The 27741-nt window shown below is 46.4% G+C and overlaps 3 protein-coding genes across 10 annotated transcripts; 1 reads left to right on the top strand and 2 right to left on the bottom strand.

Moving 5' to 3' along the window:
* Nucleotides 1-1504: 1504 nt before the first annotated feature.
* Nucleotides 1505-11580, bottom strand: ANKRD66 (ankyrin repeat domain 66). Of its 4 annotated transcripts, none has more exons than XM_027672722.1 (4): nucleotides 11450-11580; nucleotides 7863-8107; nucleotides 6295-6523; nucleotides 1505-1948 (listed from the first exon to the last, which is right to left on the bottom strand). In XM_027672722.1, the coding sequence occupies exons 2-4, from the start codon at nucleotides 7999-8001 to the stop codon at nucleotides 1768-1770; spliced, it is 549 nt and encodes a 182-aa protein (XP_027528523.1). In that variant the 5' UTR covers nucleotides 8002-8107; nucleotides 11450-11580; the 3' UTR covers nucleotides 1505-1767. The 4 variants fall into 4 exon arrangements, with proteins under 4 accessions (XP_027528523.1, XP_027528524.1, XP_027528522.1 ...); XM_027672723.1 differs by lacking the exon at nucleotides 11450-11580 and adding an exon at nucleotides 10317-10443; XM_027672721.1 differs by lacking the exon at nucleotides 11450-11580 and adding an exon at nucleotides 8202-8694.
* On the top strand, nucleotides 10558-27338 carry PLA2G7 (phospholipase A2 group VII). Of its 5 annotated transcripts, none has more exons than XM_027672712.1 (11): nucleotides 10558-10825; nucleotides 17422-17546; nucleotides 20172-20322; nucleotides 20922-21015; nucleotides 21675-21743; nucleotides 22164-22311; nucleotides 23387-23500; nucleotides 23773-23864; nucleotides 24282-24455; nucleotides 25495-25643; nucleotides 25982-27338. In XM_027672712.1, the coding sequence occupies exons 1-11, from the start codon at nucleotides 10573-10575 to the stop codon at nucleotides 26083-26085; spliced, it is 1473 nt and encodes a 490-aa protein (XP_027528513.1). In that variant the 5' UTR covers nucleotides 10558-10572; the 3' UTR covers nucleotides 26086-27338. The 5 variants fall into 5 exon arrangements, with proteins under 5 accessions (XP_027528513.1, XP_027528518.1, XP_027528515.1 ...); XM_027672717.1 differs by lacking the exon at nucleotides 10558-10825 and adding an exon at nucleotides 16530-16553; XM_027672714.1 differs by lacking the exon at nucleotides 10558-10825 and adding an exon at nucleotides 16720-16926.
* On the bottom strand, nucleotides 14980-16706 carry IMP3 (IMP3, U3 small nucleolar ribonucleoprotein). The gene has a single exon (XM_027672719.1). It carries the CDS (start codon nucleotides 16572-16574, stop codon nucleotides 16017-16019), a length of 558 nt encoding a protein of 185 aa, XP_027528520.1. The 5' UTR covers nucleotides 16575-16706; the 3' UTR covers nucleotides 14980-16016.
* Nucleotides 27339-27741: the final 403 nt, after the last annotated feature.

The following is a 27741-nucleotide window of genomic DNA, read 5'->3' as shown; positions in this document are numbered from 1 at the left end:
CTGCAACCCCCATTCTCCTTCCCCCTGTGCTGCCAATGGAGAGGAGGTGGAAAAGCTGGAAATGACACAGTGAAGTTGAGTTGAGTCTGGGATGAATTGGGGGATTGGAGACATCGGTTTCTTGTTTTGTGTTTGTTCCTCATCATCCTACTTTGTTTTCAATAGGAAATAAATTCAGTTCATTTTCCCCAATTCAAGTCTGTTTTGTCATGACAAATAACAAATGAGTGAGTGTTCCCCCTGCCTTTATCTTGACCCATGAGCTCCTCCATGCCTGCCCTGTGTATGGGCGAGAGTGAAGGAGCAGCTGGGGGGGGTGGCTGGCAGCTGCCCAAGGTCAACCATCCACAGTAGATCCTCTAAACATGAAATAGTTCCACCATGAACTGAGCAGAACCTGAATTGGTCATTCCTCTCACCAGCTCAGGTCCTGAGGTAGATCTTAAAAATCTCCTCTGGATACATCTCCCCACTGAAAGGCCTTGAAAGGACAGGCATCAACACACCTCCCTTCTCTCCCTCATGTTGCTTGTGCACTTCATCCCATAACAGGACAGTCCCAACTGATTTCACAACAAGACCCTGGAAGACCCATCTGATTCCCTACATCCCATGCAACATCATCCCTCACAACCTCCCATACCACAACACGCAGCAGGCAACACCAGCATCTTGCCAATGTCAACACCACACAAAACAAGGCAGCCCCAGCAAACCACACTGCACATCCCTTCTGCCATCTCCATGAAAGCCCTGAGAACATGACAGCCAGCACAGCATCACTGCCCTGTGCACCAGCCCCACTCAGCTGCACCTGCAGGGGACACGTTATCCACCAGCACAGCCACAGTGCACAGCCCACATGGAGAGATGCACTGATGTGCCCAGCCCGGGGAAGCTGACCCAGAAGAGATGTCACAGGTCAATGGGAGGGGCTGCCCAGTGCTGGCAGGGTATGGAAAACTGCTTTGGGTCACATTCCAAGTTTCTGTTAAACAGTTAAAAATGCTTTTGCCATGGGAAGTGTTGATGATCAAAGGCACAGCTCAGGACCAGTTTCATGGCATTCCGAAAGGCAGAGATATAAAAATAGTTGGGAGTACTGCTGAAAATAAGGCAGTGTTCCAACACTCTTGGAAGTCACATCTCTGAAAGCAGTAAGGAGGAGCACATTTTCCCTTTTGCTGGGATAGGAATGGGAAATTCAGGCTGTTGGACCCATGTGTCCAGTGAAAGCTCAAAATCAACATCTCAACTTCAGCCAGAAGAAGCAACTACACCCCACGACTGAGAAAAGAGAGAGGCAACACCAGAGGTCACAAGCACCTGTAGTGCCTCCTGGTTGATGCAGGACTGGAAGCAAACAATAAAAGGCCATGGATATCAGCAGAGCAAGCAGAACCACAATCCCAGATGCTTTTGTGATTCAGGTAGGATCAAAACCATTTCCCTCCCTCACAATATGGGTAACTGCTGGTCATCTCAATAACTTTAAACATTCCAGTGATTTAGAGTATTGGTATATTTAAACATATTCTGCAGTTTTTTGATATTTGAAATCTGATACATAGAGACACACAGAAAGACAGAAGCACTTCTACCTCTTCCCTTTTAAGGACGTTGTTTGCAGTATATCTCAAGGACACATCCTTGTGGGCATTTGCTTCCCCCATTCACGTGTATATCACCCTGCAGATTCACCTGAGATCTGCCAGTGCCTTTGCTCTGCATTTCACATGCTCAGAGGCACCAAACACACAGGACAAACTACTTCTTCCCCTTTTTTTTCCCACTTTTCTTTGGAGCAGAGGTTGTGCAGTTCTCCCAAAAACATGGTGGGTTTCTCCCAAGCTCCTCTTTCTTGTGTTCCCAGTCTTCATCTCTCTGGTCTAGGGGGATTCCTTTCATTGCAGCTGTCCTGCGGTAGTTTCTGCTCTCCACCTCTGCTCTGGGAGAGAAAACAAGAGTGAGCACAGCACAGTCACATCTCCAGGTTGTTCACGAGGCACCATCTCCAGGGTCCATCTCCAGGATTGTGCCTCAGTCTGGTTAAACACCTGCTGCCAGTAACACTTGAGAAAACCCTGCATTGTGCCCAGCATGCTGCAGCCCCAACCTCTCCTCACAGAGACCCCCCTGGGCCCCATCACTGTCAGGATCTGGACATGGAAACTCCAAGTGTAAGTCTTGTCCAAGAGAAGGCAAACCCTTTCCTCCTACTCCAGAGCTCTGATTTTGTAGGCACTCAGGATTTATGCAGCTCTATCAGAAAGACATCATCAAGTATCAGGAAAAAAAATACTTTTTTCTGTGAAAGAACAGCTCTGTCACATCAGTGCAATGCTGTCCCAACTGAGAGCAGGAAGCAAAGCCAGTGCCTTCACACTGATGAGCTTCATCACATAAGCTTACTACATCAGAGAATGATAGAATGGTTTGGGTTGGAAGGGACCTTAAAGCTCATCTCGTTCCAACCCCCTGCCATGGGCAGGGACACCTTCCACTAGATCAGGTTGCTCCAAGCCCCATCCAACCTGGCCTTGAACACTTTCAGAGAACAGCTTCTCTGGGCAACCTGTGCCAGGGCCTTTACCACCCTCACAGTGAAGAATCTCTTCCGAGTATCTAATCCAACCCTACTTACCTAGGCCATTCCCCCTTGTCCTCTCACTCCATGCCCTTGTCAAAAGTCCCTCTCCAGCTCTCTTGTAGGCTCTCTTCAGGTACTGAAAGGTGATCTAAGGTCTCCACAGAGTCTGTGTTTGAGAGAGATGGTTGAGGCCCCAAGCCTGCTGGTGTTTAAGAGGCATTTGAAAAATGCCCCTAATAACATGCTTTAACTTTTGGTGAGCACTGAAGTGGTCAGGCCACAGGACCAAATGACCGTGGCAGGCCCCTATGAACTGAACTATCCTATTTTCTCCCATTAACTATCTGCTACCAAGGGCAAGAAACATCTTTCTGTAGACTTCTAAATGTAGGTACCTATACACACGTGAGTATAAACACATGCTTTGGGCTCAGATAGAAGGAGCCTTTGGTGCAGGTTCAACACTTGGCACTTTGCAGAGCGGCTGGCGGCAGGCACAGGCTGTGGTGCCAGCTCAGCACCATCCCTGGCAGCTCTCACAGCAACCAGGGTAAAGCCCTTCTCATGCAAAACAAATCTGATGCAAAATATGTGTTTGTTATTCAGAAGTAGCTGTTTCGAAGGCTGTTTCCTAACCTTTGCATGTCCATGCAAACCTCAGTGAGTCGTACGGATACTTGGTAGCAAAATATTCCCAATATTTGCATGTTAATAATATTTCCATGTTGATACATGTAATATTTCCATGTGGATGCAAAGAGTCCTCAGCATAGAGCAGTGGCCCAGCCCGGGCAGGCAGACAGTTCATGCAGCTGGCAACACCTGGGAACAGACACACAGCATTCAAGGGTCATGGTAGTGCTAGATGGGGCTGAACTAGGATTTAGGAAGGATTTGGATATTCATAGCCCTGTTTAGATATGCTCATCAGCCCTGCATTTGGCACAGACCCTCAGATTTAAAAATGGAAAACCTGTCTTTTCTCTCTTTTTGCATGACAAGCAAATACCCAAAACTGACAAAATATTCCTCATATTTATATACCACAGACACCATGACCTGCTCTGTGCTGTGCAGCATTATGTGCAGGCACACACTTAATTCTGTGTCTGCAGCACACATTGGTACTTCCCAGCTGCTGACACTGCCTGACCACCTCTGGGACCTTCTGCACATCTAAAGGAGCAGAAGGTAATCAAAATTATACTATAAATGCCAGCCATTCCAGCTCCAAGGTTGCTGGTATGAGGAGGTGAAGCCATTGCAGTTGTAAGTTACAGTGGTTGGGCTTAAAAAATGTGTTCCCGAGTAACAGTGATAAACTCTTGGCTGCCCATAGGCTGTGTTATGGCTGTGAGGTGATTGCACAGGCTTTGTGTGCCTTATAAAATGTCCTAGGCATAGGCATTCAAAGCATCTTCCCAGTTAAGTTCCCCCAGCCATGCTCCTAGATGAGCCATGCGGCTGTGGGGTGAGTCAGGCCAGCATACGGCTCTGAAAGGCACGTTTTCCAGCTTAAATCAGTCATTCACCTCAGAAAACCCTTCATCAGCTACCTGAGTCGCCCTAGGCTGTTGCTAAGGTGTCTCAGACCAGGATGTCAATCATCCTGTCAATCAACTTGTCAGTCATTCTCCCAGGAGCCTCTGCCTGCCGCGGGCATCGCCCGTCGGCATCATCCAGCCAATTCCCCTACCCTTGCTGTCACCTCACTGCCATGGCCCTCGTGCACAGCCAAGTGCACAGCAAATGCTACAGATTGGACAGGAATTACTGGTGAGGTTAATGCAAAAAGGACAGCATTGAATAGGTAAGTAATTGCTATAAATGATTCATCAAGGGAGAGAAGCCTGCAGACTTTCACTCTCTAGGTTAGACAACATTTAACTGTGCTGATATAGAAACTAAGCATACCAAGAGCTGAGAACAGTATAAAGAGAAACTCCACTGGAACATAGTGCCCCATTCTCAAAGGTCTGGCAAACCTGAGCTTTACTACAAAGCCAGGGTCTAGACAGTTAAGACCCTACTTACCAAAGCTTAGCTACCAGCTGCTCGTTGTTTAAATGTCTTTAAACTGAATGTCTAAGGGTAAGAAGAGCTGATACTTCTGTGTGAAAGGAAAGTGGTTAATAGCAACGGTTTGCACATGTCAGCTCCAAAACCAGCATGGCTTTAGCTCTAAGGTGTCCCTGGCAAGGTTCAAGGCCAGGTTAGAAGTGGCTTGAAGCAACCTGGTCTAGTGAAAGGGGTTGGAATGAGATGAGCTTTAAGGTCCCTCCCAAGCATTCTATGATTCTGTGTTGGGTGGGCAGGTAAAATGCAAAGGTTCCAGCAGCTTTCATAACAGCCAGAGCTTAGAAACTGGAACCTGTGGCTGCCCTAGAAAGTTTTTGGGCTTTGTACAGGGGGATTTTGCACAGTTTGGGTGTCTTTTCCTATGGAAGTACACTAATGCTGTGTGAAGATAAAAGGTGGGCATGGAGCCCTAACAGAGGAAATAAGAACCTGTAGAAGTACAGCTAAAGGACAGCAGCACCTACAGAAAGGTTTATGTGGATTAAAGAAAAGTGGCATTTGGTAGGCACTGGCCTCCTCAGACATTTGCCCAGTCATCATGCCTGATTTTTAACTTGGCAACTCTTGTGCTGCACTGGCAAGCTGGAGACTTTGAGTTAGATATTTGTCTATAAAAAAAAAATAAATCCAGGATATACGTGGTGCCAAAGTAGTCTTGAAACTGTGGCAGTGGTAAAAGAGATGACAGTGAAGGACTATGGTGGGACTGTAAATTAACAAAAAAACCCAGGGGAGAAAAAGATTTAGGGAGCTCTCAGCATTCCAGGATTTGGCATGTGCAGGTTTCACGGGCAGTGTATTTAAACACCAAGTAGTGTGTGGAACTGTGGTTTGCACTGAACAAGCTGGTTGGCCTCTGGTGATCTGTCCCACTGCTTGAGAGAGATGCAGGTATGGGACACAGCTCAAACCTCTGGAGTACAGCATCCTAATCCAGGGAAACAGCTTTGCAAGGATGAAAATATCTGCGAGCCAAACCAGTGGCTGAAAAACAGGAATGGTAATTGAGAATCCTCTAAAAGCATATTTCTCATGGCAAGTGGTGCCACAGTGCTAACTGTAAACAGTTAAAACAGTAAGGAGTTTCCCAAAATTTGGGAGTAATATGTGGCCATCCTATTAACAGATCAAATGGTCTAATTTTCAATAATTATGTAAAAAATACAACAGCTCTTTTCTTTACTATAAGAAAAGCCAGATGATATACGTATATACACATACACAACTGCTGAAGGGCTGCTCTTAATTCAACCTGTGTCTTCAGTATTCACCACTCTCTAAGGGGTTAATCTTTGCCAGCTGTTGCTCTCATTTCTGTTGCTTAACAATCTCTCTGTAACACCCTTACAAAAACAATGATGTCACGAAGTGGTAACGCTTTTGAAAACATACCAAGGCAAACCACAGGAGGCAGTGGAACAAAAGAATTTCTTCTAAATTACTTCCCTGTGACAGACCCGTGTTTGCTTATCGCCTACTGCTCGTGCGTGACGGCTTTAACAGGCTTTAGGTGGACAGATAAGTAACACCCTGTGTTTGTTCTGTTCCTTTATAGGACAGTTTGTTTCATTTTCATTGCTGGAGCCCCATCCACTGCCGCAGGGGGACCTGCCGTCACTACTCACTTCTCCAAGAACTTGGAGCAGTCCTGGTGACCGTAGATTTCCGCAAGCCTCTTGGGAGTGTCGCCAAAGAGGTCGGCTGCATCCATGGCGGCGTGCAGGGAATGGAGGGTGCGGAGCACCCTCAGCCTCCCCGACTCGGCGGCAAAGTGAGCCGGAGTCCAGCCCACGTCGCTCCGCAGGCAGTGCCGGGCACCGTGATCCACGAGGAGCTTGACCAGATCCGACCGCCCTTGAGGTAGGCAGCAAAACAAGGAGAGAAAATGCAACTGCATCAGAATTTGTACCTTCAGGATGCAGGAGACAGTCACACACAGCTGATCATAATTCCCTCAGCCGCGGATTTTTACCCACGACCTGACCGTTTGTATTATCGTATAAATGATACTCAACAGAAAATGCTGGTTGTTTTTTCCCAAACTAGACTGCTTCCAGAAGAACTTTACAACAAAAACAACAATTAGATCAAAAAGCTTTCTAATTTCTGAACAGCACATCTCAATTAGTCATTGACCAATTGGCTATTTCTTTGTTACATTTTGCTTTTTAGTTCATTGCAATATAAAATTTAAACATAAAGAATGGGAAAACCTGTAGACGGCTTCACTAAAACAAAAGTTTGGTGGATAGGAGGTAGAGAAAATACTTGTTTTCATTCACCTTCTCATTTTTCTAACCTGGGGAATTGCTTAAAGAGGCAAAAAAAGTTATTTCTAGCCCACTTCACACTGCCTTGACTGAGCTAGATCATTCCCAATGGTCTCTAGGCAATGTTAGTCTCTCATTATTTTCTTAAGTAGCTCAGTTCCCTTTGCTGATGCCTAAATGCATAATAATCCATCAGGGCAAAAGAAAAACATGGTCTCAAGTTTCAAACAGCAAATTATACACTTAATTTCTGAGTAAAGACAGATGCCATGACATGACATGTAACAAACAGTGCAGCATGGAGGAACAGAGGTTCAGCTTCCCATTTTACACAGTGTACAATTATACATTATGTATTGTTGCATCATCTCTTTTTTGAGATGTAAAGGGATATTTGATTTTAACAGACACTTCTGAAGGGGAAGGACCAAATGGGAGCTGCAAACACCTCTGGTCCTGCCTTGTTTACTCAAGCAGGTGAGAAAAAGGGAAAGCAATGTAAAACACAGTTATTATTTTGTTCTATTGGGTTTGATAAATACGTGGTACAAATACAGTGGGTTTTACTTTCTGCTCACTCACACAGGTGTACCTGAGAAATAACTTCTTTCCACTGTATGGAGTCACCATACAGTGAAGTGGGGGACAAGCAGCCATGCTCTTTGTACTTACCATGTAAATTGCAAATTTTCACGTGATGGAAGAAAAAAAAAGCTAAAAATCACTTTGATGGCAATCCCATGAATTATTTTGTAGGCAAAGTTCCCACTTAAATTGGTATTTTTATCTTTTTTTTTTTTTCTCATTAAGGACAAAACTACCAAATACAAGCTGTGATTATTTCCAGCATATATATAATTACAACCAGCATCAACTTTTATGATGCTGTTTAGCAGAGGTAATAGAGCCGGGGGTGCCCTCACCTTTGGCAGCAGCCCAGTGCAGTGGGGTCCTGTCGTGCCAGTCGACATCCTTGTGGTTTGGGTCGCAGCGTCCTGCCTTCAAAATCTTTTCCACCATGTCGTAGTCCCCCAAAGCCACGGCTTCATGGAGCTCTGTCATGCTGCACCCCTCAGAAAGGTGCCTGGTAACAGAGCAACAGGTGTTTGGAGGGTGTTCACTGATGTATCAGCTCCTCTCAGGGCAGTTTTAATAGATCAAGCAGCACCTGGATTAAAAATGAGACAGGAACTGTGAGAAACCAGGATTTAACAAAAATAAGGGAAAAGGAATGAAGAAGTAATTATAATTTATCTTCAAACCAGTGATCACAGACTGATGGTGACATTTGGTCTGTAGTCATGGAAATCTGGAGCCAAGTGCAGCCCTTTATATAAAGGACATATATAAAGGACTTGTAGCTAAAGCCTTTCTGAAGGAAGTTGCTGCTAAAATCCAGCTCACAGTGAACATTTGCCACGGGTCTGTTGTGCTCACTAACCATGGAAACTGGCTCCTCCCTTGCCAGTGCTGCAGATCTGTTACTGGTAGCATTTTATTGCAACAACAGAAACGACTGTGCAAGTATCTTCTCTGATGTTCTTTGGTGCAAAAAATAATAAGGGATAATAATAAGAAGAATGAAACTAACAGAAAAAGCGATGGGCAGATAGTGATAGGGCAAGAGGGAATGGACTTAAACTAAAGGAGGAGAAATCTAGATTAGATGTTAGGAAGAAATTCTTGGCTGTGAAAGTGGTGAGGCACTGGCACAGGCTGCCCAGAGAAGCTGTGGCTGCCCCATCCCTGGAAGTGTCCAAGGCCAGGTAGGATGGGGCTTGGAGTAACCTGGTCTAGTGGAAGGTGTCCCTGCCCACAGCAGGGGGTGTGGATGATCTGTAAGGTCCCTTCCAGACCATTCTATGATTCTAGAAAATAACTGAGCTACGGCCCATTGCTTAAAATTCTCATCACCAGTCCCATTCAATAGACCCCCATCAAGCAGATCTCCAGCCCCTGCAAGGCTTTGGATTTCAATAACTATACCTGTGCTAGGGGATATTTGCCAGCTGCTTTGCTGGCAGGGAATCTAAGCAGATTGCAAGGATCACTAGGTTACTTCGTCGTCCTGAGAATGGAAACTGCAGTATTTTCTCCAGATTGGTCAAATCAATGGGGAGAAAACTTTTATATTTCCATATTAATAGCTGGTCTTGAGCTAATTAGTCCCATCACCCTGATAAACCAGAAGCATTTTAGGGTTTGCTGCAGTTTCTGCATTGCATTTACTTCATGGAGAAATTTTCACATCTTTGAAAAAAGTGTGATTTTCATGTTCAGCATGTTGGAAAGGACCAACATCAGAGCTTGCAGAGGCTGATTGTGAGGGAAGGTTTGCAATTCTAAGGGCTACATCCTGAGCCAGAGATGGGCCATTTATCTGCTCCCAACTCCCATAAACATACCAATCAATCCCAAGTCCAGGCTGGAAGGACATAGAATCATCTCTACCCTGCTTTTTTGTAAGAAAAAGACGAAGTACAAAGGTCAGAGGGATTCACAGCCTGCTTCAGTCTTAGGTGGTTGGACTGTGCAGACAAGATCCAAAAAAAAGACCCATACTTGTCTTCTACTGAGCTTGACTCCTGCATGTCTGGGAATATCTGAACATATTAAAAAATAAAATAAATTCTGGAGCTCCTAGTGGGATGCAGATGTATTGCCTTTGACATCTCTGTTACTTCAACCACTTGTGCACTGCCTCCTCCTCCTCATTGCCTCTCACTAGTCTTGAAGAACCTGTTCCTTTAGATTAAGCAGAGATGTTCTGAGCTGTCCTCCAAGATTTCAACAACATTAAATCTATCCTGAAAATGTCACATTTTAATGCATCCAGCCCATCACTGAAATGAGGGCTGGACCAAAGTACAGGGAAAAAACCAAACTCTTGGACCTTTTCATACAACCTTCTTATTCTTTTCCAGTTTCAGATCATACCTACCCAGAGGCATGCAAAGGGAGAGGAAGACAAGCCATTGATCCCACTCCAGGAGCTCACCAGCTCTCCAAGGAGACAGTCCATGGGACAGCTTCATAAGTGATTTAGGCCAAGCCAAATTTTACCTCCCCTCCTCCCCTGCGGCTTCCCTTGAAGCTCATATGGCCGTTTAATAGCTGCTCATCTCTCATAAATTAATCTTTTATTATTGGTGCTGGTTTTAGGGTTAATTCCCTGAATTCAGTGTTACCGAGGGGGCAAACGCCAGGGCTGTGCAAAGGGGGGTGAGTGCAGATCTGCCCCGCCAGCAGGGACCTGTGCTCAATCTGCTTTAAACCGCTCCAGAAGTTGTACCCAAAAGCGGGATATGCTTCCCTAGAGTGTGATTACCCCCTTCTCCTAAGGCCATAGGAAAAGATTCGGCTTTTTACGGAGCGACCTTGAGGCAAAGCGCTCCCCCGCAGCTGGTCCCCCCTCCCCGTCCAGCCGCAGCTCCTCCGCGGGATGTTGCAACCCATCCGGGGGAATTTTCTCTTGGGGTTCCTGGTGCTTGACGCAGCCCCGCTCCGCCACGCTCGGCAGCACCGCCGGGACATCCAGAATCCATACATATGATCCCGTCCCTGCCACACGGAGGCACAGCCCGGCACCTCGGCGGCCGCGGGGTCCGCCGGGACGCGCAGTCTTTGCTTGGGATGGCCCCGTGCCAGAAACTTGTTTTCCAGGCCCAGGGGAGATTTCTCCCGGGAAGATTGTCTCAGCAGAAAACTAAGGCAAAGTTTGGTCCCTCCCCTTCGGGCAGAGCCCGGCAGTGGCTCTGCCTGCGGGACAGACGTCCTCCCGTGGGAGCAGCCGCCGCTCCCCTGGCTCCGCAGGGCTCTGGGTGGCCGTCCTGCTCCTCTGGACGGCGGGACGGGAGCACAGGGCGACCGGGACACCGCACACCAGGTATGGGAAGCACTGGGCGCTGCTTGAGGGCGAAAAAAGGGTCTGGGGAGAGCACGGGGAGGAGCGACGGTGACGTGAGGGGTATTTTAAAGAGCTGGGTGGTTGCTGCGCAGCCCCTCACACAGGTTCTGAGCGCTCCCCGCTCCCCGGGTTCAGCCGGCTCATGCAGGAAGCCTGTTCCCAGTCCTCGAAGGATCGCGTTTCTCCACTTCCTCCCTTCCAGCCCTGTATCTGGCCCCAAATCCCTGTGCGTCCCTGCGGAAGGGTGGGATTCACTCCGGTGGACGTGCCCCTTGGCCGCTGGGTGTAGGACGAATTTTCCGGTGGGGAAAAGTAACCCACCTCCTGGCACGGCCGTGCCCAGCCTGGCGATGGGAAGCAGCAGTGCCAGGCTGCAGCAGAGGACACTTGGATTAGATGGAAGGGGAAAAGTTAATTCACAGCGAGGGTCTGAGACGTGCAGACCCGAGGCGTGTCCTGCTTTGAGCAGGGGCTTGGACTGGGTGACCTCCAGCGTCCTTGCCCACCTAAATACTTCTGGGAGGTTGAGAGGGACACACAGCTCGAGGTTTTGGGTGCTCTGCCAGACAGCATTCACCTCCCACACACCTGGCATCCCAATACCTGCAAGGGACCCTGCACCCCAACTGCTCTTGGAACTGGTGGGGAGAGGGATGGTGATTTTAAGACGTGGGTTTCCTGGTGTGTTTTAAGCTCGATGAACTCAGTGGTGAGGTGGTGGACTGGCAGACATCAGGACAGCCTGCCTGTACTTTACCCTGTGACACAACCATCCAAGCCTCTCCAGGAGCAGCAAGTAGTGGCTCCTCCAGGGAGGGACCGGGGGTGGTGGTGCTGCCTGGGCTTGCACTTACCAACCCATTAACATGTTTAGAGCAGCCAAGAAGCTGTTGTGACTTAGAAATAAGATCCTCTAAGAGGCAGCTCAGGAAACAGGGGATACACCAATCCCATCTCCGATATTATTAGTGGGTGGCCTCCCCTTTCTCTGCCTGCTGGGAGTGAAACATTCTATCTCTTCAAAATCAGCTAATATGATGCAGGAAGGGGCTGTTCTCCAGTGCTTACAGCGAAGTGACAGAGGATGCTCCTGCTGTGGGACATACACTTGGATTTAACTATTGGATCCAGAAACTCCATAGTTTATGGAAAGACTGAACCCAAGTGCCTCCTCCTGCTGACTGCAGAGCTGCTTCCTGCTGCTTCCACTTGATATCCCCCTGCCCCAACCACACAGCAGACAGGTTTCTCACCACCCAAGGTCTGCTGCAGGCCCAAACCAGCAAGCAAAGGGTAACAGGTTTTTTCAGTGCTTAAAATGGGGTATTTAAAAGCAGGGACAAGAGCTGGGGCTCTCAGGTAAATGCTGTCATAGTGCTTACATGTGCTTTTTCCCCCAGACCCTGTGAGTGTTGAAATGTTTTGGTATCTGGGGTAGGGACTAAGGTGATCCCATGCCCTGGTGATGAGAAATCACTCTTTGGTTCAATCTGCAGTGCCAAATCAGGCAGGGGATGTCCTTAAAACAGATTAATCAGAGCTCAAGAAGGGGACAGTGACACCACTGCGGAATATCATACTGGGGAGTGCCACTGAGATGAGCATGGGAAAGTGCCCTGAGATGAGGCTGTAAGGCTGTGGCCTAACCCAGGATGCAGGACCCTCACGTGAAATCTTGGGAATTGCCCAGCTCCACCTTTGGTTCTCTCAGTCTCCATTTCTGTTCTTGAGAAGGGGGATGTACCGACCTCCCCCAGCCTCTGTGCTCATGGTGATGTGCTGTCACTGAATTACTGAGGTCAGCACTAAGCCACATCAAGATGTTGCATGGAAGCAGCCTTTAAAACATGCAGCATGCTTGTTTACTGGGAAAATAAGTGGCTCAGATCAGTGAAAAAAACACACATTAGCATTTCAGTGACAGCCTCAGCCTTTTATACTCTGCAACACAAAAGGCGCCAGTGTGAAGGGCTCTTTCCTTCAGCTCCCTCACATTCCTCAGGCTCAGCTCCCCCGCTTTGGCAGCCTTCAGATAAAGGAAAAGCCAAGGTCAGGAGAAAAAGAACAACAAAGGAGAAAAAAAAATAAAAAGGAAAAAAAAAGCCAAAACCCAAATCTAAAACTGTAGGCCCTGGTAAAACCTCCCTTCCAGCTGCCCACTACCCAAGTGAGCGCTCCTGCTTGGGAACTGCTCGCCATTTGCCAATGGCTTTCACCCTTCCCAGAGCCCCCTGAAGCCCTTTCCTCCCTTGCTGGAGAAGCTGGCACCTCTGCAGCCCCCAGCTGCTGGGACAGACACTTGACAAAGTGACAAGGATCAGGTTTTGTCAGGCACACGGAGCTCCAACACCAGCACCACCATCCTCTGTCCTCCTGCACCAGCAACTTCCCACAAGATTCATGGAGATGTCAGACCCCCTCAGGAACAGCAAGCCCACTTCAGAAAGCGCTGGGAAGTAGCACAGTGACACCCAGGACCCCATCCTGCTGCTCTCACATGCATAAGCTCTCCCACTGGAAATCCCTGGAGCACCGGAGGGGAGTTTGCAGGATTTGGCCCAAAAAAGCTCCATGCTGGATCATCTGCTCGTGCTAGTTCACACAGACCCATGGAAGCTGGTGCTGACCTATACTGACATTGGATCCAGCCTTGGAATTTAAAAAAAGCCTCTGTGTTTATCCAAGTGTTGGGAAAGGCTGTCAGAGCTGCTTCCTGTGCCCTTTCAATCCCCAGCTCCGGAACCGCTGCAGGAACCGCCCTGCAGCAGCCACAGCACAGCAGCTCTGGCAAACAAACTCAAACCCACAAACTGAAGGCAAAACCACCCTGAGACACAAGGAAGCCATCATCTCCCTGGCTGAATTCACCATCAGGAACGAGGACATGCTGCTGGAACTTCCATTTTACCTGTTTATCATGCTTGAAGTGGACCCAGTTCTCGTCTGAGGCATGTGAGGACTCCAGTTGTTAAAAATTGAGGAGCAGGACACTCAGGCCTCAGCTACTGTACAGCCAGCACAGCTGTGACACTCCAGACTTAGAACACATACAGACATATAAACCCACAACCTGATTTCTTAGAGAGCATAAGAATTTAGTTTCCAGTACCACAGGAGGAGAGCAGGGCTGATGAATGCTGTTATCCCAGAGTATCTATAGGGAAATCAATTCCCAATGCTTAACTTAACAGCTTACAGGGGGCTGGGTCATTTCTCTTCTGCTGCAGATGCTGGAGGTGCACAGATGAAGGTTGAAAAGTTGGTTTAATACAAAAAGAATGGGCTGATAATGTAAACTACGGAGGCTGACAGGCAGGAGGTTTGGTATTTCCTTTTCTGCTGTTCTTTCAAGGGCTGGACACACTGGGCAGAGCAGCAGTTTAGCATATGAGTAGTAAAATACTCTGCACAGTCACTGTGTTGTTATTCAAGTTCCCCCAAAAGAGTAAAGAAGAGCAAAAGCACCATTTTTACCTGTACCTGAATCAGGCACCTTCTGAATTTCCCAAGAAATAATGACATTGTTCTAGAGGAAAGCTGGGAAGGTGTTTAAAAGTCAGGCTTCAGGTGCGAAATGTGTTTTCAACTTGTATTTCTTACCATAAGCAAGGTGCATTTGGTGTCCAATCCTTAATATCTATTATTGCTTTATAAATTAATGTTCTGCTTAATACAGGTGGCTTGTAAGATGGGTAGAAATTTTAACATTTAATTTGCCTTTTAAAAAACAGCCATAATATGACAGTTTCTGAAACTTCGAAAACACCCCTCACCTGAACATCTTTCTGTTTAGAAAAGCCACATTAAAGCATACAGACCCAGAGGTTCAGTGGCAGCTGAACTCCAGCCCTTTGGACTTGGAATGGGCAGTCACAGCTCCACTCCTAAACCTACTGCCAAATCCTTTCATAGCCCTGGGTAATGGAAAGAAAGCACTGCTAACAAAAAACACTTCAGAATTCAGTAGTAGCCTTGTATCTATCAAAAAAAAGAAATGGTTATGTAAGTTACATAAAAGACCTCAAATTAAAAAAAAAAAAGTTCTACAAAATGACAAATGGGCCTTACTGGAACAATTAAAAATCAGATCAAACTCTCAGAGAAACTATATCATAAAATAGTCCACACATTGCTCCACCAACTTACAAAAAAACAGCTTTATTTTTGTTTTTCTGTTTTTTTAATGAAAAGGAAACAAAAGTTCCCAACAGTCTCAGAAAGCCTAAGGTTCCCCTTGAGTACTAGTTTTTGTCTGGCTAATGTGCTAAATGCAACAGTTCCCCCCAGATTTGCATTTATGGTTAGGTCAGCTTTTGCTCCAACGCCTCCCCAGTTAGATCCTGCTCTGTAAATGATGCCTAATTGTCAGCTGGAGACCCACACAGCAAAGACACTGAACTCAGCACATCAAACTTCCCTTTACATCTTCACATGAAAATAAAGTTGGCTTTTTTTTTTTATTCCATTTTTGGCTAAAGCTTTAACAGTTCCAGAAATGCAGTATTTGGTCTCCTTGTTTACTGCTGACCCCCAACAATCCCCACATTTTCCCTATATACATGTTGCTTGGTATCAAGGGGAAACCCTTCCAGAAGCAGCAACTCTGGCTCCTGTGTATCCAACAGCTGAAGGAGGAACTGGCAGGGCAACCTCTCAAAAAACAGCAGCTGAGCTGCCAAACACAGTCTTAAATCAGCCACTTGGCCAGGCTTAAAACCCCTTCCAGCAGCTAGTATTAGCTGCCGAGCACTTAAACGTAACCACATCCTCTCCTGCAATCGGGCAGAGACTTTTCCAAGCACTTTTGCTTTATGGGATGTAAGGACGATGGAGCTGGGCTGTAAGAAGGATGGAGATGGGCACACTGGGATGATGGAGCTGGGTTGCTGTGATGACCACAGAGCTGGGCATGCCAGGGATGATGATGGAGCTGGGACACTTGGATGACAATGGAGCTGGGTCACTGGATGCATTCTTGAAGTGGTGGATGGGGAAGGGAATTTTTTCCGCATGGATGAATGGAGCCATTAGCTGCCAAGGGGAGCCAGGAGGAGGGCAATACCACACTGGAAGCGCAGTTTCCTTCTGGCTCCCTTTCCAGGTGTGTCTGGAAGGGGTGGGTGAATATCCAGTGGTGGCACCACTAGTGTGTGTGTCCCGCGGAGCAGCCCTACGCAGCCAGGTCGAAGTCGTCGCGCTCCTGGTTGTAGTCGAGCACCTTCTGCCGCAGGCGCGAGGCGTCCACCCAGGTGATGAAATCCTCGACGGCGCGGGGGACGAGCAGCGCGGGGTCTGTGACCACCTCGGGCCCCACGCGGACGTGCCCCTGCTCCACGAAGGTGACAGCGTGGCGCAGGTTCTGCGCCATCCGCAGCTTCACCAGCAGGCAGGGCAGGCGCCGGCGGCAGAATGCGGCGGCCGAGAGGCTCTCGCAGACGGCCAGCGACTGCCGGCTGTTCACCAGCCCCAGCCCGTGCAGCTTCTCCAGCAGCGCGGCGGCGCAGCGGGCGCGGAACGCGGCGCTGTCCGGGCCCAGGTCGCGGAGCCGCCGGGCCAGGGCGCGCACGGAGCGGGCCAGCGCCTTGTACTGCACGTAGTCCTCCCGCCGGCCCAGCCGGTACCGCCGCAGCGCCCGCACCTCCGCCAGGTTACCCCCCGACGCCTCCCAGTTCACCAGGTCCAGCCGCCGCAGCAGCTTCTGCTCGTGGTACTTCAGTTTCCGCACCATCTTGACGGGACACGGGATTCAGGCTCCGCCGCGCCGCCGGCTGAGAGGGGCCTTTCCGGGGAGGAGCGGCCGCCTACGCCGCGGTTCTTCCGGGGAGGAGCCGCTGACATCGGCCGGGGAGTGAGTCCCGCCCCGGGAGTCCTTCCTCAGGAGTCCCGCTCTGGGGCGGCCGAGCCCGGTGGGGCGGTGGGTTGGGGATGGTCCCGTGTCTCCTTCCCGAAGGAGAAGGCAGCGGATAGAGCCCACCCCCGCGGCCGGAGCGGCTTCCTTGCTGCCCAGCCCGGGATGCGGCTGCTTCCCCCCGCGCTCGGCGCATCCCCGGGGCCAGCCCGGCTCGGAGGGGTCACCCCAGGTACGGCCGCGCCGCCCCGACACCCGCTCCGTCACGGGCAGCCCGCCCTCGTCTCTCCAGGGATCGAACCCGGGCTTCGTCATTCCTCCCGGAAAAATGGCAGCGGCGTTGTATTTCTCCGTGACATCCCGCTCCTCCTGATGCATAGGCCGATTTTCCTTGAGGAGCCGCAAAATCCTCCCTCTGTGGTTCGTAACACCGCAGACCTCCCGAGTGCCACCGCGGCCTCCCCAGCCAAAGGTTTCATCCCACCTTTCTGTAAGTGCACGGTGCTGTCTGATCCTTAGGATTCAGGATACTCCAAGGAAATTCCCCAGTAGAACAGGTCAGGTTGGTGATTCGGGATTTCTCTGATTCTCACAAGCAGATTTATGTATCGGCTCAATCTTGAATTTCTTACTCCTGGATCTTCAGCGCACTGGATTTGTTTCAGGGTGGGTGATCTGGTCACAGAGGCCATGGCCCTCTCCTGATTTGCGTTGTGCTTTTCTCCAGGTTTGCCAGTGAAGGCACCAATGGAAATGTGGACCAACAGCACTGAGAGGTTTTACAGAATTCCTGAAGGAAAGGGGCCACACTCGGTTGGATGTACAGACCTGATGACAGAAAATGCAGTTGAGGTAAAGCTTTTGATTCTTTCTCTTTTGGATTTAAGCCACAGTGTTAGTGAAACAACTTGCTGTAGTTTTACAGAGGAGTCACACAGAAGGTCTTGTCTGTGTGCTCCATACTGACACTCATAGCTGAGCTTTCTATCCTCTCCATCCTGGTGTAGGATGTATACTGGGCATTTGCTAGATGGATGTGACCTGCAAGCCTTCCCCGTGGCCAGTTCCTCCTTCCTCCTAATACCTTTTCCTTTCTGACTCCCCTACTCAAGATACTGCAGAGAGACTGTGTCCTCCTGGGACCCACGGGGTTCTTCCCACCCACCCCACCACTCCCTCCTGCACTGAGCTCCTGAGGAGACTCCACGTGCAGTCTCTGTGTCTGTAGCTGTTCTCATCACAAAGGTCCCAACAGGATTTGGCAGTGCTAGGAGATGCAGGTGTGCAGGGCTGGGAGATGAGAGTGTGCAGTGTTTCAGCTGCAGGGTAAAGCGTGAGATGTCTTCTTGAGATTTTATCTCTCTGAGAAGAACAGGATGTCAGGTCTGTAAGAGGTTAGCACGGTGAGAAGCCACAATAAGAAGATGGGCACAATAAGTAGACAAGTAGACAAATGAATTCACTTGTGGGTTTCTGTATCAAATCCTCTTGCTTCTTAGACAATATGCCTGCAGTTACACTGTGGTTTTACTCCTCAGACTAGCCATAGTCTTGTGATCAGCTATGATCAGTTTGTAGTGGTTGTTCATGTTTTCCTTTACTGAGCTTACTCTGTATTAGCACAAAGCAGCAATTAGTTTCTCTTTGCAATCAGCCCATGTGTTTTTGTTTTGATAAGCGTTTTGAACAATTACAGTTTTCTCAAGCATAGGTAATGAACATCTTTCCCTTTCTGGTAAGCAGTTAATCACTGGGGAAGTTCACTGGGACTGTTTTGAGATTAAGTTAATATCTTTACCAATATGGAGGAAGGTTTTTCCTTAATGGTCTTTGTGTCAAAGGTTGGTTTAACTTTGATAAGTAAATAGAAACAAGCTTCATTAAACAAGCTTTTGGTAAACTGATACATTAGCGTTCAAGAAATCAGGCTTTATTCTAAAGCTCATGTTTATTTTGGCCCTAATCTTAACTTGCTAAACCAAAAGCACAGTTGGAGCAAGACAGTGAATTTGAAGTGTGTCGCAAATTCCCTTGCAAACCAGGAAGTAAGAATGCAGATTACACACAGTTCATTTGCTTTGAGGTGTGGCATTGGTACATTGCTGCTGTCTGCAAAGGAAAAGGACTGACAAGGGGTATGGAGAGTCCATGTGAGTGTGGAAAGCTTAGGTGCTTTCCTGGGAGACCTGGAGTGCAGATAATAAAAGAAGATTCAAACTGGTGGTAAGGAACAGAAGCAGATAAAGCACAGGTTAGCAAAGTTGTGTTTAGAAAGATGGACCACTAGGGACTTTTAAGCATCTTGTTGAGGAGGAAGAACAATATATTGTGTTCCCTTGCTGTGCAGCTGCCCAAGAGCTTCACAGACAGCCTCTGCTCAGTTTAGCCAGGAACACTATAGCCACAAGACCATGCCCCTGACACACCTCCTCTGCTGGACCACACTGCCAGAAACTAGTCTCAGGGTAAAATCTGTCTTGCTAACCTAGTGGAACAATATACATCCAGGGGGGTCCTTTCCCCCCCCTCCCAGTTTAGCAAACTCAGTTGGGTCAGTAACAGCTCCATGAGACTCACTGATGCAAGGAAAGCAATGACAGCTCCCAGCTGAAAGGGTGAAGGGACAAAGTCATAAAATCATGGAATCACTGAATGGTTTGGATCAGAAGGGACCTTAAAGACCATATGCCATGGGCAGGGACACCTTCTACTAGGCCATGTTACTCGGGGCCCTGGGCAACCTGGCCTTGAACACTTCTGGGGATGAGGCAGCCACAGCTTTTCTGGGAAACCTGTGCCAGGGCCTCACCACCCTTACAGTAAAGAATTTCTTCATAATATCTAATCTAACCTTGCTCTCTCTTAGTTTAGAGCCATTACCCCTTGTCTCGTCAGTCCAGGCCCTTGTCCAAAGTGCCTCTTCAGTGCTCTTAGAGCCCCTTTAGGTACTAGAAGGTGATCTAAAGTCTTCCCAGAGCCTTCTTCAGGCTGAACGTCCCCAGCTCTCCTGGCCTGTCATCCTAGGAGAGATGCTCCAGCTCTCAGATCATCCTCAGTCACCCCTTTAACAGTCAGCCCTATAAAACTGCATCATAGAACCATTCCCAGTGAGGAAGACAGAAGGAAAGATCCAGCAAGATGCTGAAATGGAGCAAATTGGTAGTGAGTGTTTGTAAGTTATTAACTTAGTTAAATGGAGCATTTTGAATTAGCATAGGCTAACCTAGGGAAGGTGATGTGCATCTCTACCTGTGAAGTTGTGTATCTCATGCTACTTTAAATTCATTTTAGGGACAGAAAGTGAATTGGCATCAAAGCCTGTATAGGATAATAATTTTCTCATGAGATTCTCGTAAATCTCTTGAGCTGTCATTCTTGCATCCGAAGCCCTTTATATAGATGATTTTATCTTCCTTTTTCTCTGCCATATATAAAGAAATGCCAATATTGCTTTTTTTACTTTCCTCCTGATCCCAGGGAAGCTTCTTGCGCCTGTATTACCCAGCATGTGATGCCACAGATATTGAGGAGGCACGATGGATTCCAGATAGAGAATACTATCAGGGACTCTCTGACTTCCTTAATATGTACCGGATTGTAGGAGAAAGGCTTTTCCATTACTACGTTGGTAAGACTGGTTCTGGTTTTATTCCTTGACTAGTGCATTAGCTCTGTTTGCAGGCCACTCCCTCGCTGTGGTGGTATTGCTGGACTGAAAAATATATTTTAGCAAACAAATGTTTTTGTGGGATGGGTTTCTGTAGGGAGGCTCAGTGTTGAACGTGACCAAGTTCTCAGGCAGTCCCTGACTGCTGTGGATAGGAGTGTCTGGGCAGTTTGCTTTAGGAAGAGCTTGGGTAAGCTGCACCTGTGTGTTGGGATTCAAATCCCACAGGGAAATGTGCAAAGATGTAAAAGCTGGAGAGATCCTAAGGTCTGAATACCAACAAGACTTGGATGCCGGACTGTTAGCATTTAGGAGATATGTAGACCTTGTGCCAGACTGTGGCTGAGAAGAAGAGAGGGAAAGTATCTTCTGCCAAGTAGTAAGTATTTTCAGAATGAGATCCAGATTTGTCTTATGTATTTTAAAGATGAGACTTCGTACCTTATCTTTAGGTGACTGCTCTTAAGTCACTGGTCACCACATTCTTGGGATCTCTCCCACAGGAACGAACACTTTCTTTCATTTCAGTAACAATGACATACACTTCTGTTTTTATCCAGGTTCAGTGACCTGTCCTGCAAAGTCAAATGCTGCCTTTAAGCCAGGAGAAAAATATCCACTTCTTATTTTTTCCCATGGACTTGGAGCTTTTCGGTAATTCTGCAGTTTGTTGACAAACTATTTTTGTTGTCTATGGAGACAACAGTTACCAAGGATGGTTCTGAACGGTTTTTCAGTAGGGGAGTGAGATCCTTCTGGAGCTGAAACAGATTTGAATAATAGGCTGCTGTGCGTCAATGTGCCTCCACTGAAACAACAGCAGTAAATAAAAGCAGGGTTGATGTATTTTTGATCATAGAATCATAGAATGACCTGGGTTGGAAGGGACCTTAAAGATCATCTTGTTCCAACCCCCCTGCCATAGATAGGGACACCTTCCACTAGACCAGGTTGCTCGAGCTCCGTTTGTTTTCCCTTTGTATGATAGTGGTGAAGGTATTTACTGACCCATAAGCACACTGTGAAGACTAGCTAGTTGATTTTTGGACAGCTCTTTGAAGATGCAAAGTGCTGTATGTGCTACTTATTAAAAATCAGTAGCATTTTCCCTTCTGAATAGACAGTAAAACAGCACCAAGGTTTTTTGAACAGGCTTTGGTGCCTGGCATACAAAAAACAGGCTTTGCTGGGTAGCAAATTCAAACCGAAGGAAATATCGAGTGGGGACTAGCACATACATGGTGTAGTCAGTATTTAAAAAGCAGTGGAGTTGAAAGAGTTAATGACTCACCAGAGTGTGTTTTTTATTGCAGGACAATCTATTCTGCTATTTGCATAGAGATGGCTTCTCAGGGCTTTATAGTGGCTGCTGTCGAGCACAGGTGCGTATGCTGCACGTTTTGGGAGTTCTGATGGCAAGAAATTTTCTCACATTGAACAGAATGTTATTTATTCTAAAGAAGAATTTTTGATTCTTTTTAAAAAAGAAAAACTGACATCTCTTTTTCAGCCCTGCCCACACCTCCCATAGCTCAACTCTTCCCTAAACAAAAGGAACTTTGCTTAGATAAGCCCTAGAGTAAAAAGTCTCACGGTAGATAGAATCTGGAGAATATAAAGAAGTTGAGAGTTTTAGTGGGGTTATTGCATCATTTAGAAAGTCTGTCTACACTCAGTTGCAATTGCAGTAGCACCGATTGATAACTGGATCTCCAGATCCAGTGAAATCTAAAACCTGTGCTGACTTCATCTCAGACCAAATGGAATGCATACCCAGAAATAACCTTTTGCTGATATTACAGAGATGAATCTGCTTCAGCAACATATTATTGTAAAAGAAGGTCCGTTTCTGAATCACAGGAAGAGTCTACATCAAACATGGAGAAGGAGTGGATCTACTACAGGAAACTGAAAACTGGAGAGGAGGAGCGTTGCTTGCGCCATAAGCAGGTACTTGGACTGGGTCTGTGCTCGGGGAAGTGTGGCAGGAGTGGTGTGTTTAGGGCTGAGTAGCAGACTCTTTCCCTTTGGCAATGTCTGCAGTCTTCTGCCATGACTCAGGGTATATATAAATATGGATCAAGTCATGTGTTCCTGAAGATGGAAAAGCCAACAACAGTTTTCTTCAGAACATAAACTACTTCCTCAACAAAGCTTTCTCGTGAAGCTGCAGTCTTGAGCTGAGTCAGCTGTTTGTCCTCTGGTTCCACTCAACTTTGTTTCTTCTCTGTGTCTTCACACTTTTACTGCCCAGCCCAGCCTATAAGTGACACAGAGTTCAGTTCATATGTTTTTGTGGCCTTAGGCTCGCTTTAGCTTTCATTTACTGTTGCATAGCAAGATTAATCATGGCTGCTCTGAGGGGGATGTTTGCTTCATAGTCTTCAACACACTTAGGGTGGTTTTTAGCAATGTAAACAGTGCAGACTTCCTGCTTATAAGCAGCATCCATGCTAGATGTGATATGACCATACTGATGAGCTCCTCCAAGCATAACTTGACCTTTAAAATATGGGAGTGTTTTTTCCAGCTAATGAAAACTCAGCCAGGGAGCTGCTTCTCTTTATCTCCCAGGGCCATACAGACAGCAGTCCAAGAGTCATTTCCTATATGCCTACAACATCCTACTTATGAGTCTCAGTGTGTAATGTCTGAGCTTGCAAACAACCTCCAGAAGCCATTGTCTGCAAATTTCACAAGTAGAGAAGTCAAGAGATTGGGATGTATTTGAAATTCAGTGGTGCACAGACATCTTGCTGGCTGCCTACACACTGTGGTTCCCAAGAACACTACTATTCTTTGATTCTTCTTGAAGCTTCTCTTTTACTGACATACCAAAGTTAAAAACTGTTCTTATGTGGGACAATGAAAACCTTTATTTGCAACAGCTTTGCTACAGTTTTCAAGGATGTGTACATATAAAAAATGAGATGGGCTTCTTAGCTGTTTCTTAATTGGGGTTTATCCGGTGTAAAGACAGTTTAAAGGCTATTGTGCAGATACTCCAACCTCTGTTTCTCCCCAGGTGCAGCAAAGAGCACAGGAGTGTATCAAAGCTCTCAATCTCATTCTTAAAATCAATTCAGGAGAGGAAGTAACCAATGTACTACATTCAGACTTTGACTGGAACAGCCTAAAGGTGAGTGAAAGGTGGCGACTGCATTTTGTTAAACACCTAATAATGCTTCTGGTTTCCCCCTTCCATCTGAACTGGTTCCTGTAAATTATTCTGAAGATCACACTGTAGATCTATGAACATATTCTCAGGTCATCCCAAGCTGGATAGATAGCAATGGAGCTGAAATGATGCTCTTCTCACTTCAATAGGATCTATTTCCTAAGAAATTATTCCCTTTAAAAAAAAAAGTTTGGGAAAGAAAGTCTCTTACAGCACCTGGATTTTTTTGACAGGATTCTGTTGATACTAGCAGAATAGCTGTGATGGGACACTCTTTTGGTGGTGCTACAGTTATTGAGAGTCTCAGCAAAGAAATAAGATTCAGGTGAGTATGCAAAACAAGGCAAGAGACATTTGGCACTGGAGAGCTCTGGAGCAGAGCACCTTCTCTAGGATCCCCCAACTACTAATTAGCAACTGAAGCAAAGGTTTGTTTGGTATGTCTTGCTTTCTCCAGTCATGCTTCTTCCAACTGTGGGGATGTGGTGGAACATAATAGCTGTATCTTATTATATCATGATACTGTGGGACCCTGCTGTCCTGGCAATGGAGACCAACAAATGCAAGAATGGACTAATTCTCTTCCCCCAGAGTAGAAATAATTTTGAAACAAAATGATTCATTAACCTGTTCACTATCAGAGAGAGCTTCTCTTTCCCATGTCTCTTGCAACTCAAAGCATGCTGAGAACTTCCATAAAAAGCTTTCTGCTTCTGTGCCAATATCCAGTTGTTTTTGGCAGGTGTGGCATTGCCCTCGATGTGTGGATGCTTCCTGTAGGCGATGACATTTACCAGAACAGTGTCCAGCAACCGCTGCTTTTTATCAACTCTGAAAAATTCCAGTGGGCTGATAACATCTTAAAGATTAAGAAGCTCATCTCCAATGACACAAACAAGAAAATGATCACTATCAAGTAAGTGTCCAGGATCCATAATTTCTGTGGTTGAAGGTGAATCTTTCATTTCTTGTTGGAGCTGTGCAGTTATATGTAACTGCGAAAAAACAGTCACTAGAGCACAAGTCCTATGAGGAGCAGCTGAAGGAGCTGGGGGGCTCAGCCTGAAGAGAAGGAGGCTCAAGGGGGAACCCTACCACTCTCTACAACTACCTGAAAGGAGGGTGTAGCCAGGTGGGGTTTGGTCTCTTCTCCCAAGTAAAAAGTGATAGGACAAGAGGAAGTTGGCCTCAAGTTGTATCAGGGGTGGTTTAGATTGGATGTTGGGGAAAATTTCTTTACTGAAAGGGCTGTCAGGCATTGGAACAGGCTGTCCAGGAAAGTGGAGGAGTCACCATCCCTGGAGGTATTTAAAACTCATGCAGATGTGGCACTGAGGGACCTGGTGTATTGGTGGGATTGGCAGCGCTGGTTTAACAGTTGGACTTGATAATCTTAAAGGTCTTTTCCAGCCTAAATGCTTCTATGATTCTGTCCTTCCTCACGGCCCAGGTTTTTACTGCACATTTAAATGAGCCATACATCTCCCACACTGGGGACAGAGACCTCTCAAAGCAGCCAGTAACTCCAGGTTTTGAGATACTCCAAGGTGTGCATTCCTGCCCTGGGTCACAAGTGTTGCTCTGAGCCTCATGCATCATCTGAAGACTTTAAATAGCCTTCTGGGGGCAGTTCTGCACTCACCCAGTGAAAGCAGCGCAATGGATGGTTCTATCCTGCACCACAAGACGAGGAAGACAACTTTATCTTGATGTTTTGCTAAGCCAGTGCTTTATTGCCATTGCAGCTGTAGTGACCTATATTGAGCGTGTACAAACCTTCCTCCCTTCTGTATTTAGTACAGAATTTCCCGCTAACCTTGCATGCTCCTGAGATTAACGTGTTTTATCTTCTGCTAAAGAAAACAGTGTAAGACACGTGACTGGAGTCTGTGCATATTTTAATTGCGTGATTTAATGTATTCTTATAAACCTGTTGATCATTTCTCTATTTGCAGGGGGTCAGTACATCAGAGCTTTCCTGACTTTACCTTTGTAAGCGGAGGAATTATTGCAAGATTTTTCAAATTAAAAGGAGAAATAGATCCAAATGAAGCTATTGATATCAGCAATCATGCTTCATTGGCCTTCCTGCAGAAACATCTAAGTAAGTATCTGTTTACAGAAAAGTATGAAGTTAGCTCATATTTAATTCCTGTGAAGCTTTTTATTCAGTTTAAAGCAAGATCAAAATAAACGTGTCAGTGGAAAAAACAAGTCAGATGGTTTCTAGAGGTTTGTCAGTTACTTTTGTAATCTTAGCAACTCAGAGGAACGTCACTGGCATTTTGTTCTGATAGAAGAAATGATACTCCAGATTTTCATGTTTCTTAAAACATTGTGCCTCCCCTACTTTGCCAAGTTGGTTTAATTTTTCAGTGTATTTTTACAAAAAGCTGATTACTTACTCATTACCACTTGGGTTTTATTTCCCCCGTTTTACAGGTCTTAAGAAAGATTTCGATAAGTGGGATTCGCTTGTGGATGGCATAGGACCCAATGTTATTCCTGGAAGCAATATTGACATATCTCCAGCTGAACTTGAATAAGGAATACAAAGTAGTACTGAAAATGCCATGGACATCAGGACACTAATGCTGGCCAGACATTGCTCAGACATGGGGTGGCATTAAACACCTACACAGCTTTTGGGGTGTGGAATAAAAAAAGAAAAAAAGGCATTAAGTTACTTTACCATAAAACCAGAGGTTTTGGTTCAAATGAGTTAGTAGGATAATAGTGAATGGATAGTAGGATAATACTGAAATACTGCAACAGGGTAACTTCTGCTTTGTAGGCAGCTTGGGGGAAATCACTTCATGGTATTTTAAATGCTCTTTCTGGTTTTGACCTAAGTCAAGTTTGCAGAGAGACAGATTAAGCTCCAAGGAATATAACTACAGTTCTGCTTACCAAGCTTTAAGTCAGTTTGCATCCAGCAAGCAACCAAAACAACCCCCCCCCCCAAAACCACCATTTTGTCATTATATACTGTTTCAGCTGTGCTCTGACAACAGCTGGGAGTTGGGGCAGGTTGTTGCTCCTTCTAGTCAGAAAGGTGCCAGTGGAGGGTGGTCTTCAAAACTGCCTTATTTTAGTAAACCACAGTAAAAGCTACAGGAAAGAGTTAAGATCACAGCAGAGAAAGGTGTTTGTTCAGACACAGGACTCCTCATATGAACTTAATCCACTTAAATGTAAGATCTGTGCTTAGTGCCATACCTAGAGAATATTTCTATTCCAAAAGCTTCCGAATTGGTCGCTCTTGTTGTAGCAACTGTAATTACCTTTGGGCAAAGCTCCAAGCAGTTCCTCTCTTGTTAATGTCTGTTACCACTATCCCACAGCCTGCAGGTGAAATTATAGAGATGGGGCACCTGTACAGCTCCCTTTATATGGTCCTTGTTAGCACTGCTTGATCTTCTGAGGTGTCCCATGGTACTAATCCTCCCCTGATACTCATCTTTGTCCAGGTACAGTGCTGTCTGCAGCTGACAGCAGAAGCAGCTGGCTCCCACTGACAGAGAGCAATGGTAATACCTGGACAAATAGTGTCAGCAGCCACCTGGTCAGCCTTGTTTAAGGCTGTCATTTTTGGATCAGAAGTCTCTGAATCTGCCCCATGGGAAGGGTGTCTTCTGAATTATGTTCATTTCAAAACGAGGTTACAAACAAAACCGAAGCAAGCAGAACAAGCAAAGCAATTAACAGTGTAATTAAATGTACATAATCTGTAATCTTAAAATGAGATTGCAACAACACCTAAGACCTGTCCTTCAAAATTTAAGTTCTTTCCAACCTACCACCATGTATTGTCTTTATTAAGCAATTAAAGATGTGTTTGTCTTACTGAGTCAGCACTAACACCTGAAACCTACTGTGAGACAGCCAGACTGACACTATCAGCCAGCCTGCGTTCCTAATCCATATGGCAGCATGAAAAATCCACAGCTTCTGAAGAGGAGGAAGAAGCTATGCTATATAGGAGCATGGAACACCACTATAAAATAAAATCCCCTGAGGAGGAGATTAAAAGGTGAGATCTCCTTTGAACAGCTGCAGGTTAAGTCCTTACGCTGCTGTACCTGTGGAGCAGTGACACCATTCTATTGGGTCATCTTCATATTTACTGGAAAAGCTTCATCTTTCATTAGTGAAATTGGAATAACTTCATTTAAGTGCAGTTAATGTTCCTAATTATTCAC

Source organism: Neopelma chrysocephalum, unplaced genomic scaffold, assembly GCF_003984885.1.
Source record: "Neopelma chrysocephalum unplaced genomic scaffold, ASM398488v2 Primary Assembly neopelma1_97517, whole genome shotgun sequence".
NCBI lineage: Eukaryota > Metazoa > Chordata > Aves > Passeriformes > Pipridae > Neopelma > Neopelma chrysocephalum.
This window is presented reverse-complemented; position numbering and strand designations above follow the sequence as displayed.